The sequence below is a fragment of the Pagrus pagrus genome, assembly GCF_965226575.1.
Source record: "Pagrus pagrus genome assembly, chromosome: 2".
NCBI lineage: Eukaryota > Metazoa > Chordata > Actinopteri > Spariformes > Sparidae > Pagrus > Pagrus pagrus.
The window spans coordinates 6,808,834-6,822,103 of NC_140186.1; the positions used below are offsets into that span (position 1 = coordinate 6,808,834).

Below are 13,270 nucleotides of genomic sequence, written 5' to 3' on the forward strand. Positions count from 1 at the left end.
TTAACTAAACTGTCTGGCCTCCCCGTCTGCTCTGCATCCTCGATACACCCTCGTGTTCTCCGTTCTCAACAGCTTGTTTACCCGGGCTTAACCCTTGGTCAGCAAAATGGACACTTCCTGTGCATATGTGTTTGTTTGTTTGTTTGTGTGGCTGGCAGCAGTTCATACCCTTTCTCTGGTGGCCTATCTGGGTAGTTTGTCTCATGCTATGTGGGAGGAAGTCTCAGCATCAATTATAGATTGTGCTGACTGGATGGAAAAGCCTATGCGTGTGCGTGTGCACACCTACAAGTGTGCATTTCTGATGTTTATATAGAAAGGCGAGATCAGAACTTCCTCCTTCCTTTCAAAATCACATTACCAAAAAACAAATGACTGAAATCCTGACCAGAATGCCGTGTGATCCACTCCATTTTGTCTAGACGAGGATGGTGCAAGTTTTAAATGTATTTTTGTTTTTCGGTCTACTTAATATTTCTGCCTTTAAAAACACCATGTCCCACAAGGCCAAAGCTGTTGCAGATTAAATGTCACCAGGCTGAAAGACAGGCCGACGCCAGTTGACTGATGAGCTGTGAGAATGAACGAGGAGCGCCGAACAGTAGGGATGGGCAATGTGACAAAATCTGATTTCAGTATGATGCCAAGTAGAACCAGGGCCAGAATCACAAATATCAATATCAATAATTTTATTATTTAACGTGACTGATGATGTATATGTGTGGGGGAGATCATTAAAAGGCTTCTGAACACATCTCCATCACCACCAGACGATCACACACGTTTTAACACAAGACAGATTTTGATGGTAAACAAAAGAAATGTGCAGGAACTGATTGATCGTCTTTATTATGTAGAATGATATCAATTCAGAAAACATCCCAGTATCCAGAGCAGGTAAAGTGCGCACTGGTCCCATAATCCTTAATTGAAAAGTACCTGAAACATCAGCATTATAGCCACTGTTCCATGCAGCCTTAACGCCAGGACTTAATGCTAAGTACAGAGTTAATCATCTTAATGCTCATTGGTAGCGATCCACTGAATGGCAGCTGAGTACAGGAAGCTGTCCTCCCTCGTACAGCTCTTGAACCTAAAGGGAACCAAATCAGTTGTAATCTGTGTGGCGTAATTATGGTATTCCTCAATTCTGGTGAAGTCGTTACACAGGCACTTTAGGACATCATAAAAGGAGATTATGCAAGGAAAGGCATGCGTAATCTAAATGACACTGTACAAGACCCCCTGCCATGAACTAAGAAGTGTGCTCATGTTCCGATAGCTTAATATAACACGAGAAGGATCACTATTGCATCGGTCCAGTTTGAGTATTGGTTGTACTAATACTTGAGGTATCAAAATACCGACCCCTTATAGATGCTAGTGCTGCAGCTCTGAGGATGTCAAGGAAATGTCTCAACTGCTATAAGATGAAGCAACATGACATTTTGTCCACACATTTATGCTCCCCTCAGGGTTACAATAACTGTATAATATCTTTGGTGAGCCTCCAACTTCTCATCCAGGGCCATCATCAGGCCAAAACGTTCATTTGTCAGATACTTTGGTTTATGACAAAATACCTGCAAAACTAACGACATCAACCTCAACTACAATGTGTTAACTTCTAATTAGCAAGTGATAGAATGCTAACAGGCTAAACTAAGATAAAGAACATGGTAAACATAATACATGCAAAACCTTAGCATGTTAGCACTGTCGCACCAGTGTGGCTGCAGGGTCTTTGTCTTGTTCAGCCAGCAGAGATGGCAGCTAAGCTAAGGAGCCGGAGTGATATGAGAAGAGAGCGATAGTCAACATCACGGATAATAAACAGCTGTAATGATGCATTTTTGTTTTTGTCAATCGCATGTGCGGCACTTTCAATTGTATTTGAGTTGTTTGAAAGGTGATTGAATGATTTATGCCACACATGCTGCCATGCTGGTCAATAATCACGGTAGTTGTTTTTAATTACAGCTCAACTGAGCAACTTTGATGCGTCATAAAATTAACGTAACGTAACGCACATTTAAAACTATTTTTGCTACTGTAAACACCAACACAAAGTCCCTTCCTAGCTGCTCCCTAAATCCATGAAATCCATCGAATGCTGCAGTAGATACTTGATTATCTAATGCATACTCCATCAACAGGTTTCACTTCTTTAGATGAAAGATCAGAGAGACCCCTGGGAGATAACACAGGACTCAGGACTTTTCGCTCTCTACAAGGATGCCAGTAGTTCAGAGACGCTCTGTCCCATTCACAAAAAGCATTACCCTCCTTCTCAGATTAGAGGTGACACATCAGCACCTCTCTGCCTCGCTATTCATCCGTAATCAATAAGGAGGGAACAGCAGCCAAAAGATGTTTGTGAGGAAGGCCGGACCTTTTGCTCCTTTCTCCTTCACCTCCGTGATGTCACATCCTGTTTGCTGCTCTCAAAGCTGAGAAACAGGCTCTCAAAGAGAAGAGGAAGCCACTATTCTAGCACATTCCCCAGACAGAGAGCCACTCTGCAGCCCTCTCTCTTCCCAGCCTCGTCTCTTTCTCACAGAATCACTGCCTCTTTCACTGCCTCACCCCTCCCTCCACTTCCCTCTTTACTCCATCTCGCCATCCTCCCTCCCCACAAACATCACTCCTCAACACTCCCTTGCACCCACTTTTTCCCTCCTCCGCCTCGCCACTCCACCGCGCTTTGCGAGCCTCTCTCTGTTCTCTGCCCTCCTTCATCTCTCCTGTTCCATCAGACATCAGCTGTTTTCCCAGGAAGTGTTTTATTTGGAGCAGATTAATTAATTAGATACAGTATCAGAGTAGCGGCCATTCTTAGCCCAGGCCTATCAAGGCACTCGAGGCTAAAAGTGTGGCGGAAAATGTGTGTACGTACAGCGGGGACGAGCTGTGTGTATTTATAAGATTTGCAGGTGCTTTTTGTGTATCTGCACCGATGTGCGCTAATTGGACTTGTCAAGAAAAGTCTTATGAGTACGGCAAATGTGTGTGTGCATGCATAAATGTGTTTGCGCCAGCCCCGTTATATAAGAAGAAATAACTACCTCTATCTCATCATGCTGGTAACAGGGTTGTGTTTGTTGGTATCTCACAGAATAAACCACTGTGTTTCATTAGCGCCTCTCTTCTAACACCCTCCTCCTCTCTCTCTCTCTCTCTCTCTCTCTCTCCCTCCAGGGACGAGTTCTCACACCAAGTACAGAGCAGAGAGCAATGAGGAAGAAAGAAAAGAGGTGCTTGTCTAATCAGATATGCAGATGGCCACAGAAGACATGAGAACCAGCCAATCTGGCACCAGGACAACTTCCGCTTGCCAATTTATACATAACAAATCAAATGTGACCCCCTAATTGAACAACTGATACACTTTACCTAGACACACATACTGCCGATGAAGTGATCCATCATGTCCTGCACATAAATCCTTAATCCTGAACACGACTTCGACTCAAACTTCAACTTGCCGTACGGTTAAGAGAAGCTAAGGAGAAACGGGAGTGTTTTACCATGTTGTGACTATACCTCAAGCAGAGCAGACGCAAATCTGACGACAACACCGGGTCACCATAAACTAATATATGACTCTATAAAGCAGCCCTCACTCCCTTTCAAATGGCGCTCGCCTGCATGAATAAATGTTAGATGGTCTCTGGTCGGCTTTCTCCAATGGATATTGTGATGACATCCCAAATGGCCCAGAGAACAGGACAGGGACGGCAGAGACATAACGTAACTGGAGGCTCTTCATCAGCGGTCCTGTCCACAGCCAGCTCCTTCCTCTGTTGGCTCGCCCTGCTGTCAATAATGCGGTTGCCAATGGTAACAGCCGACTGCTGGCTCATCGAAGGGGAGAAAGGCTTCGTGTGGCTGGCTATCTGCAGTATGAACCAGCCGCCTTACGAGGCCATCCCCTCCCACATTAACAGGTGAGAAAAGTTACGGTAAAAGTGACTTTGGTCGACGTTATTTCGCATCTCTCCAAAAACGACCTTCAAACTTCTCTCAACAGCACCATTGTGGATCTGAGGCTGAACGAGAACAAGATACGCTCGGTGCATTATTCTTCGCTGAGTCGCTTTGGCAACCTCACCTATCTGAACCTCACCAAGAACGACATCAGCTATGTGGAGGACGGAGCGTTCTCAGCACAATTCAACCTGCAGGTGAGCAACAACATAACGTACAACCACACAAATACATTCATTCATTCATTTATTTTAAAGTTATGATGTTAAAGTTTCACAATCAGAAGATTTGATAAGGTATAAAATAAGTAAAGTAAGATACTGTTTTTGAATTGTTGCACAACACCCTTAACTTCATCATAATGATCACCATTACTTTTTATATTTAGAAATAGACAACTTTTCAACTTTCCCTCCCCCCTTGCGTTTCTCTGTGGTATTGCCACTTGTGCAAAATGGCTACTGTCAAAGGCAAAGGTTTTTACCTCGGTTTCTCTCCCTCTTCGCCTTCCTTGCCTCCCATCAGCTTTCTCTTGTAAAGTTTCCACTGTTAATTCAGTTGTTCCACCGTTACCTGTGGATAGCTACCGGGGAAATCGATGCCTCTTCCTGTTTTGGTTGCGCAAAAGGCAGACACGCTTTCTTTGTACCGTAATTTCATTTTTCCGGGAAAGATCGAACCCAGTGGCAGACCGAGTAGCATAATTAAAGCTAGAACAATTTATACGTAGTGTCATATTTATACTGTGCAATCAGTATTTCTTAAGAAGGATAAGTAGAAACAAAAGAGTTGTCTACTGCCAGTTTAAGTACATTTTGCTGATAATACTCCAGTAGTTTTACCTAAGTAAGCTTTTGATTAAAGGACTTAGAAGTAACTGTAATCAAAATGAGTATTTTTACACTGTGTTACTGATACTTTCTCTTAAGTAAAGGATCCAAAATCTCCCAGTATTACACGCGTACACATGAAAGACAACACCCTCTCATTATGGCTTCCAGAGACATTGAAGCGAAAGTGTTGCAGAGTGCGGCCATAATGAGCTGGCATGCTCACACATCTACCCCGGCTGCTGGAGCGGTGCCAGGAGGTAAAATGTGAACAGGATCTTAGTAAATTCAGCACAGCATAGAGGCTTAGATCACCATGTGAAACATGAATTGTACAGAACTGTTGTTTGTTTGTTCTGTATGTTCCCGGCTCGCGGTGAGTGATGCCTGGCGCTGGCCGCCTCTTCAGAGATTAGAATAATCCCACTTGTCTTTGTCTCCCCAGGTTCTCCAGATGGGTTTTAACAAGTTAAGGAACCTGACAGAGGGGATGCTGCGGGGCCTGGGCAAGCTGCAGTATCTCTACTTGCAAGCCAACCTCATTGAGACTGTTACACCCAATACCTTCTGGGAATGCCCCAACATAGAGAATATAGACCTCTCCATGAACAGGTATCACCTGGGTCCATGTATGTGTGTGTCTAATGACAGAGAGGGAAAACAAGCTGTCATAGTGCTGAAACAGTTAGTTGATTAATTAATTAGATGACATAAGGCCTATTAACACAGGACTTATATTACCAGGGAACCTCTTGTGATTTGGAAATTACCACCTGAAGTGTTCGTGTGACAAAAATTACCGACATCATCTCCTGAATATGATCTTCAGCAGCAACATTAATATTATAGGTTCGAGTTGATTTGCCCACTTTCTGCATGTGTTGCAACTAAAACTACACATTTGCAGCTGTGTACTTGAATATGACAACCTTTCATCGCCGCCAACCTTCTCTGTCATCACACTGAAACGTCAGTACAGCAGATCATACAGCGCAACTGTTAACTGCTGTTAAACATACCATTTTGAGCCACAAGCACATTTCTTACCTGTGCAGCTGTCTGACAACAGAAAGCAGATGTTTAAGGAGAAATGTAACTACAAATCACCGACATGCTGATTCGTACGGAGCTAATTTTATCATATGAATTATGGACATGACAGATTGAGATTAAGATCACAGACATCCTCCCCCAATATTACAGATTTCAAGAAATCTCCATGTAATACTGGCCCTGGTCCTGGAACAACCAGTAAGAGGAGAGTGAATTGCGACTGTAAAGGAAATGTATGATATGGAAAAACTGACCTTTTCCCGAGGACTGTGAAAGTATTGTTTAAAATGGTTATTTCATAGGAACAAGAATATCACATAGAAAGAAAAGTCTTGGAAATATGAACTCATCATACCAGTGTCATCGCGTTTTACTCTGTAATTTGTCTGCTAAGTGAGTTTTCACTGGGTTTCTATGCGTGTTTGTGAGATACATCAAAAGACACTCTTCCTGGGACAATTGCAAAAGTAACCCTTAACACAAAGCTAACTATTATTATACGAGTTGTGCTGTATTACCCCCGGTGAGCTGTTTCTTCAGTATATGATAACAAAAACATCAAAAACAAGTAATAAAAAAAACAGTTTAAACATTTCCAGCACAGCAAAGCTAAATGAAAGAATGCAGTAAGTTTCTTAAAACAGGCTCGGCGTCATCGCCCAGAGGGCTGACTTCCAAATTCACCAATTTGCACTGATGTTGGGCAGACTTACCAGGAAAAAGAAAGCACTGCAGGGGATGCAGAGATAGTCCTTTTCCTCAGTAAAGCATGATGCAATGCTGCAAACAAGCTGTCTTTTCAATACAAGTTGAGATTCCTACTCTTTCTCAGTGGGTATAACTGTCTTGTTCTTGCCATCGGTTCTGTAAACTGGTATTGATTTCTTGACTTAAATGTAATAGTAACAGGTTTAACTGTTCTTTTGGGCTTGTTGAATGGTATTCTGGGAGATGTTGAACACCATAAACTAAGATATAAGAAGCCTCTGTAAGAAGTGCTTTAAAAGGGGAAGTGAACTGATTTTACACATCAAAATCTGTGGACAGGTCTCGGAGTACTGCTGCATATTTGATAGAAAAGTACTGAAAATACAGCATATAGCCTTCTGCAGCTCCAGAAGAAGCTTTGCAGAGTCTGTCAACATGACCCACATGATTGTGATGTCACTCGAGGGAGGGAGAACGGTTTTGACAAGAGGGAAGAATCTGTGGATAAAAAAGGTGTTTTTTGTATCAACATGGGTCTGACATTGACAGTCACAGCTGGTATCAACATGCGTCCTGAGTCCCTTAAAAAATCTTTAAATTTTGTGAGTTGTTGAGTTAGTAGGATCTTTATAAACTTTGTGAAACGCTGTCCAAAACAAATTCTGAATTATCTGGGCCTTCTCGAAAATTCGGCAAATGATTTTTTCTTTTAGTTTACAAGATATTTCTTATTGGTGTAAAAATCATCGTTATCAAATCAACTGTTAAGAGTAGGGAGATGGTCAGATGCATGTTAATGCCAGGTGTGAACTGACGGACCTAGAGCTGTCTACTTGTAATCGGATCACTCAAGACTAATGTTAATACCAAGTCTGAATTCCCTCAGTGTTACGAAAATGACATTTTTATTGTGACAGATTGGTGATACTGTATTGAGCCATGTGAGTGTATCTGAAGCTGAAAATTTAAATCTATGATGTCTCCTTTGTCTCTTTTCAGGATCCAGGTGCTGGATGGTAGTTTGTTCTCTGGACTCTCTAAGCTGACCACCTGTGAACTTTACACCAACCCCTTCAACTGCTCCTGTGAGCTGCTGGGTTTCCTGCGCTGGCTCTCGGCCTTCCCCAACAGGACCAGTGAGAGGATGGTGTGCGACTCGCCTCAAGGATTCTTTGGCTACAACCTCCTGAGCCAGAACCCCCGCATGCCTACCCAACGCAACGCTCTGCACGTGTTAAGTCTCGTATGCACGGACGACGGCAGCAGTGTGACATCATTCTATATCCTCGGCGGGGGCGACTCTACCACCATGGCCCCGGATTTTTCCTCTCCCTGCGTACTGGAGGATTGTTCTTCTGGAACGATTCCCGAAGAGGAAATCAACTCGGGCCCGATTATCTCTGAAGCCAATCCAATCATGATGCTGAAGCAGGTGCTACATTCGAGCGCTGTGATAACGGTTCAGATTCCTCATCCGTACAGGAAAATGTACATCCTGGTGCTTTACAACAACAGCTTCTTCACAGATATCCAGAATCTCAAAAATCAAAGAGAAGATATTGAGCTAAAGAACTTAAAACCTAACACGGACTACACGTACTGTGTGGCATCTATACGAAACTCCTTGCGCTTCAACCACACCTGCCTGACCATCTCCACTGGCCGCCGGGCCGGGGGTGCAAGGATAGCCAATCAGTCGTCAGCCACCCACTACATTATGACTATTTTAGGCTGTTTGTTCGGCATGCTACTCTTCCTTGGCCTAGTTGTCCACTGCCTGAGGAAGAGGAGGATCATGGAAGAGAAGGAGAGGAAGATGAGCAGGATCCAGAGGACTCTGATAGAGCTCAAGTATGGTGGAGAAGGGGATATAGAGGGAGGGAGTGGAGGATCCCAGAAGCTTGCTGCTGGGGACAGCCTGTCCAGAATGCCCTACCTGCCTCAGGGTGGCGAGATAGATCCATACAAGTTGCAGGAGGTGATAGAAACACCGCCGCACAAGCCTGCTAAACTTAACTATATGGAGGTGAGAGGGTCCGGCATTGAAAGGGAGAGAGAGCGGGAGAGAGAGCGAGAAAGAGAGCGTGAGCGAGAAAGAGAGATGTCGCCACAAGCAAATCCCCAGGGCTCAGTAGCAGAGATCTCAACCATCGCTAAAGAAGTCGATAAAGTGAACCAGATCATCAACAACTGCATAGATGCTCTCAAATCTGAGTCTACCTCCTTTCAACAGGGGATGAAATCCCCCTCTTCTGCTGGCGGAGGGGCCGTCTCCACCGCTGAGCCGCAGCTGGTGCTTCTCTCTGAGCAAGTAGAGAGAGGAGATAGAGGAGGCGAGTTCCTCTCCCCGGTGTATAAGGGAGGAAGAGGAGGAAGGGAAGAGAGGGGGAGAAGCTACCATCATTCACTACAGCGACACCACAGCATGGAGGCTCCTCCAACATCCAAAAGGCCCAGCACCTCCTCTTCTCCAGGCTCTGCCCGGAGCCCTCGCTCATTCCGCTCAGAGGGAGGCTACCACACGTCAGAGACCCGTTATATCGAGAGGACCTCACCTGGAGAGAGGGGAGAAAGGGGAGAAAGGGGCGAAAGGGGAGAAAGGGGAGAAAGGGGAGGTGGAGAGGCCATCCGCACAGTCACCCCAGCAGCAGCTATCCTACGAGCTGAAGCCCAGAGAATCCGCCAGTACAATGAACACCGCCACTCCTATCCCGGCTCCCAGCAGCACCTCCAGGATCTGCAGCACCACCCCCAGATCCTACAGGAGCTCCACCACCACCCAGGGGGCCGTAAGCCCTCCGTGTTAGACCCCCTCACCCTCAGCAGGCAGGCCAAGCAGCGGGAGCTGGCCTACTCCCAGCTCTCGCCACACTACCCACTGTCGCCCCAGTACCACAACCTCAGCTACTGCTCCAGCCCAGATGAAGACGAGGAGGAGGAAGGGCTCCTCTGCACCCCGACCCTGGGGCTGTGGGAGAGGTTCAAGCTGCACCGCAAGAGGCACCGGCAGGCGTCCATGGAGGACGAAGGATACGTGGCAGCCGGACACGCGCTGAGGCGAAAAGTTCAGTTTGCCAAGGATGAGGATCTTCACGACATACTGGACTACTGGAAGGGTGTGTCCGCCCAGCAGAAGACCTGATCCCACATCTGGAGACCCCAAACACTCTGAAGATGGAAAACACCAACACTGCACCCATAACATATTGATACAGATACACAGACCTGTAAATAAACACAAACGCACACAACTTACAGGATCTAACGAATCAGATTGCACACACACACCTATATACAAACACATACACACACATCGGCTCACACTTTACACAAACCAAGCCTTTGCTTCTGAGAACATGAAGGAGGACCAAACTAATATATTACATTGAACAACAAAAATCATAACTTATAGAGAGACTGAGTTACTTTTTGTAATGTAATGAAAATTATAGCTCAGACTTATGTAGCTATTTGTACTAAGTTTTGAATGAAGGGAAAAAAAAAAATCAGAAGAAACCTTAAACGTTGCCGGGCAACCCATCCTGAACAGCCTGGCTTTTAATCTGCCTCGAGACTGACACTCATCAAAACCTGATAACGGCAGATTAACCTCACCAACTGTCGTTAACGGCAGTGGATCGGACGAGATTTTGCTGTGGTGGTTGTTGCATCGCGCCCTGCGATGCCGCTGCGAGAAACGAAACTTCGAAAGAAAGATTTGCCTTGATTTGGACGATTTAAAAACATCAAAACGACGAACGCTGGATGGGTCGCCAGGCAACAGTAATATTCAACTGTGCTGAGAACGAGTAGGTAGCTCTCGACAGAGAGTGAGTTTAATGTGCCAAATCAACCAAGGGGATAGTAGAGCCCTACTGTGTACCAACTTCTCCTCGCCACTGTTTTTATATACAGAATTTAAAAAAACCTAGAATGATATGTTATTACTATTAATTATTCTTATTACATTACTGGTCTTCTTATTATTCCTATGCTCCTCATCATTAATACTCTATTATTTGAATATGGCATGGCTCTGTCGTGTGACTGTGTTTTGACTCTTTTGAACCTCTCAGCCGAGAAGTGCACACCAACAGAGACAAACCGTGTGATGGACGAGACATTTGAGTTCTTCTTTTCTAACCAAGAGGAATGTGCTCTCTACGCCGAGCCGAAAAACAAGCCCGTCTTTTCTCTTGGTGAACCCCTGCTACACCCGCTCCTCATCCTCCTAAAGAGGGAACGCTGTACAGATGAGAGAGAGAAGTTCTATATTTGCAACAGAGGTGACTGTTTTGTTTGTACAACATGGGTTTTGAAATCTTTCAGACTTTTCAGAAACCAGAATCCCAAGTTAGTTACCTACCTGCTTCACTTACAACGGTACGTTTTTGATTTTGAAAAAATCGAACTAAAAATTCTAATCTTCAAATGAATGTCTTCAATTCCCACAGGGGGAAACATATCTGCACTGTTCAAAATCAAAAAACGACTCTTAGGAAAAAGACCTAAAACTCTCAGCTTCCTTCCCGATACACTGTAGATCCACTGTGTTTTATCAACGATTCATTTTCTTTTCCTCCTCCCATCTCTCCCAGGTTTTTACTGTTAATTTCTGTGGATTCATCTGGTTCCACTGTGGTGCCATCGTGCCAACTTGATAAATCACAAAGAAGTATTTGAAAATGATTTTAAATACTATTTACAGACCTCTTCTCCTTCACATCGATACACATCCGTTTGCCAAACAGAACGACGATTTGCACAAAACGATCCACCCCCATTGGCTCACTGCTCCCCTTTCTATCCTCCAATCATTTCTAAGACCAAAGTACTGTGGTAGTAAATTGACCCTTATAGCCCCTGACCTGGCCCCAGCTACTGACCCGCCATCATCCTTACAGTTACATTCAAATGTACTCATGCACACATACAGCCACACACAGATGAATGTATTCTTTGAGAAATTAACACTGTTCAGCAGCTGGATTTTCTGTTTCTGATGTACAAGCTGTATTCAAACAGTGTCCTCATCTGTCCGATAGAAAACTTTGCTCAGATGGCCACTTGTCTTGCAGATTTGGAGATAAATGAGGAATATTTGGCTCCCCAAAACACTCAATCTGGCCCACTCGGGGCGGATTCTCATGGACGACTTTGCTCACATCAGTTTGTGCCACCAACGGAGCCAAATGTTGTCCACAAGAAGCCCAAAATTGCCACCGTAGACGTCTATTGAAGTAATAGCAATGGGGTTTTGCCTTATCAAAGGTCTACTTTCTACTGATCCTGATATGAAAAGTGTTATTGTCAAATGTGATTAGTATCACTAGCGTGGTGAAAAGAGACTACATATATATCTGGAGGCTGTAAAGAGGAGAAAAATGTGATAAGAGAAATACTGCTGTTTATTCTATACTGAACTGTGCTATAATAACTCATGTAAGAAGTCTGTAAACCAGGGATGGAGTCAAGGACATTTCAATTCAGTGGATTTTCAATTAAACAAGCTTGTAGTTTTCACAGTATTGAAAACCAATTTGTAATAACAAGTGCTTATACCGACTGAATCGCAATCCAGTTCGCTTTCTGAATTGAAACAGAATTGACTCCTCGAAACAACACTGAAAACTGAACAATAGAAACAACAGAGCTGGCGAACAATGAAAAGTTTATTGGTGAAAGGAAACACTGTATAAAATCTTTTTTCTCTGCTATAATGAGTTCAGAATGCTCAAGTCATTAAGCCCAGTTAAAGCCATAATCGCGGGTTAGTGAAATCGCCACAGCTGTTTGTAGCACTGCGAAAGCACATTCGTTTGTGCAGTTAAAAAAAATAAAAAAATACAAAGGCAGTTTTTTTTTCTCCCCTCGTGCTGCAGCAGCCACGACGTGATTCCTCGGCTGCTGCAGCAAACAATCTAACTCCGGTCCAAAAAGGGAACTGACGAGCCGTGGTTGTTTCTGCATTACACGTCCCAGATTGTGGCTTTAACTAAACAACAGCCTTAAAACATTCGATTTTCTTTAATCTTTTTAACTTTAGCATTGCTTTGAAAAACAAAAAAAAAAAAAGTCCTGGTTTCTTAACTTATACTTTCCTGACTGCAATTTTATAATTGCTTGATTCTTAAGCCTCACTTGAGCATTCTTTGAGTAACAGTAATATCAATGTAGCGATGTATTAAACTACTGTTTTTGTTTTTTTGTTTACCATTCTGTTTATGAACAATAATGGCCTGAGTTCATCACGCGTCAGAGAGTAGCAGAGCTCGTCTAGAAATCCTGACGACGACGACGACGACGAGCCGGGCGGGTCGAGGCGACCGGTCGACAGCGACCCTAATCAGTGCTGCTGTTCTTTGAGGCGTGATGAAGAGAAACTGTGTTTTTGAAAAACAACAATGCCTAGAAAGTTGAAATAAATAGAGGTCTTACTGACAACAGAGAGAGAGACGACAGAGGAGCATGCTGCGAGGAAACCTTCAGTGGAAGCTTGTGTTGTATTCTTCTAGTGACTGACTCAGGAGCGAGAGAGAGAGAGAGAACGCTCTGCCATAGGATCTCTCAGAGGCTTTCTTTCTTTATTTTCTTGTCAAAAGATTAAAATGAGCACAATAAAATAGCCTTTCTTTCACTGTCTCCTTTCCTGGAGAAAACCTCACATATGCCAGAAGTTTCAAACACACTCA

General features: G+C 44.0%; 1 protein-coding gene across 2 annotated transcripts in view; it reads left to right on the forward strand.

Moving 5' to 3' along the window:
- Positions 1 to 13,215, forward strand: part of LOC311263979 (protein ELFN1-like) — a 121,921-nt gene extending 108,706 nt beyond the window's left edge. For both annotated transcript variants that reach the window (XM_084364450.1, XM_084364451.1), the window contains 4 exons: positions 3,199 to 3,947; positions 4,031 to 4,184; positions 5,263 to 5,429; positions 7,578 to 13,215. In XM_084364450.1, the coding sequence (XP_084220576.1) occupies positions 3,664 to 3,947; positions 4,031 to 4,184; positions 5,263 to 5,429; positions 7,578 to 9,720 (2,748 nt within the window). In that variant the 5' untranslated portion in view covers positions 3,199 to 3,663 and the 3' untranslated portion in view covers positions 9,721 to 13,215. The remainder of the gene's footprint in view (positions 1 to 3,198; positions 3,948 to 4,030; positions 4,185 to 5,262; positions 5,430 to 7,577) is intronic.
- Positions 13,216 to 13,270: the final 55 nt, after the last annotated feature.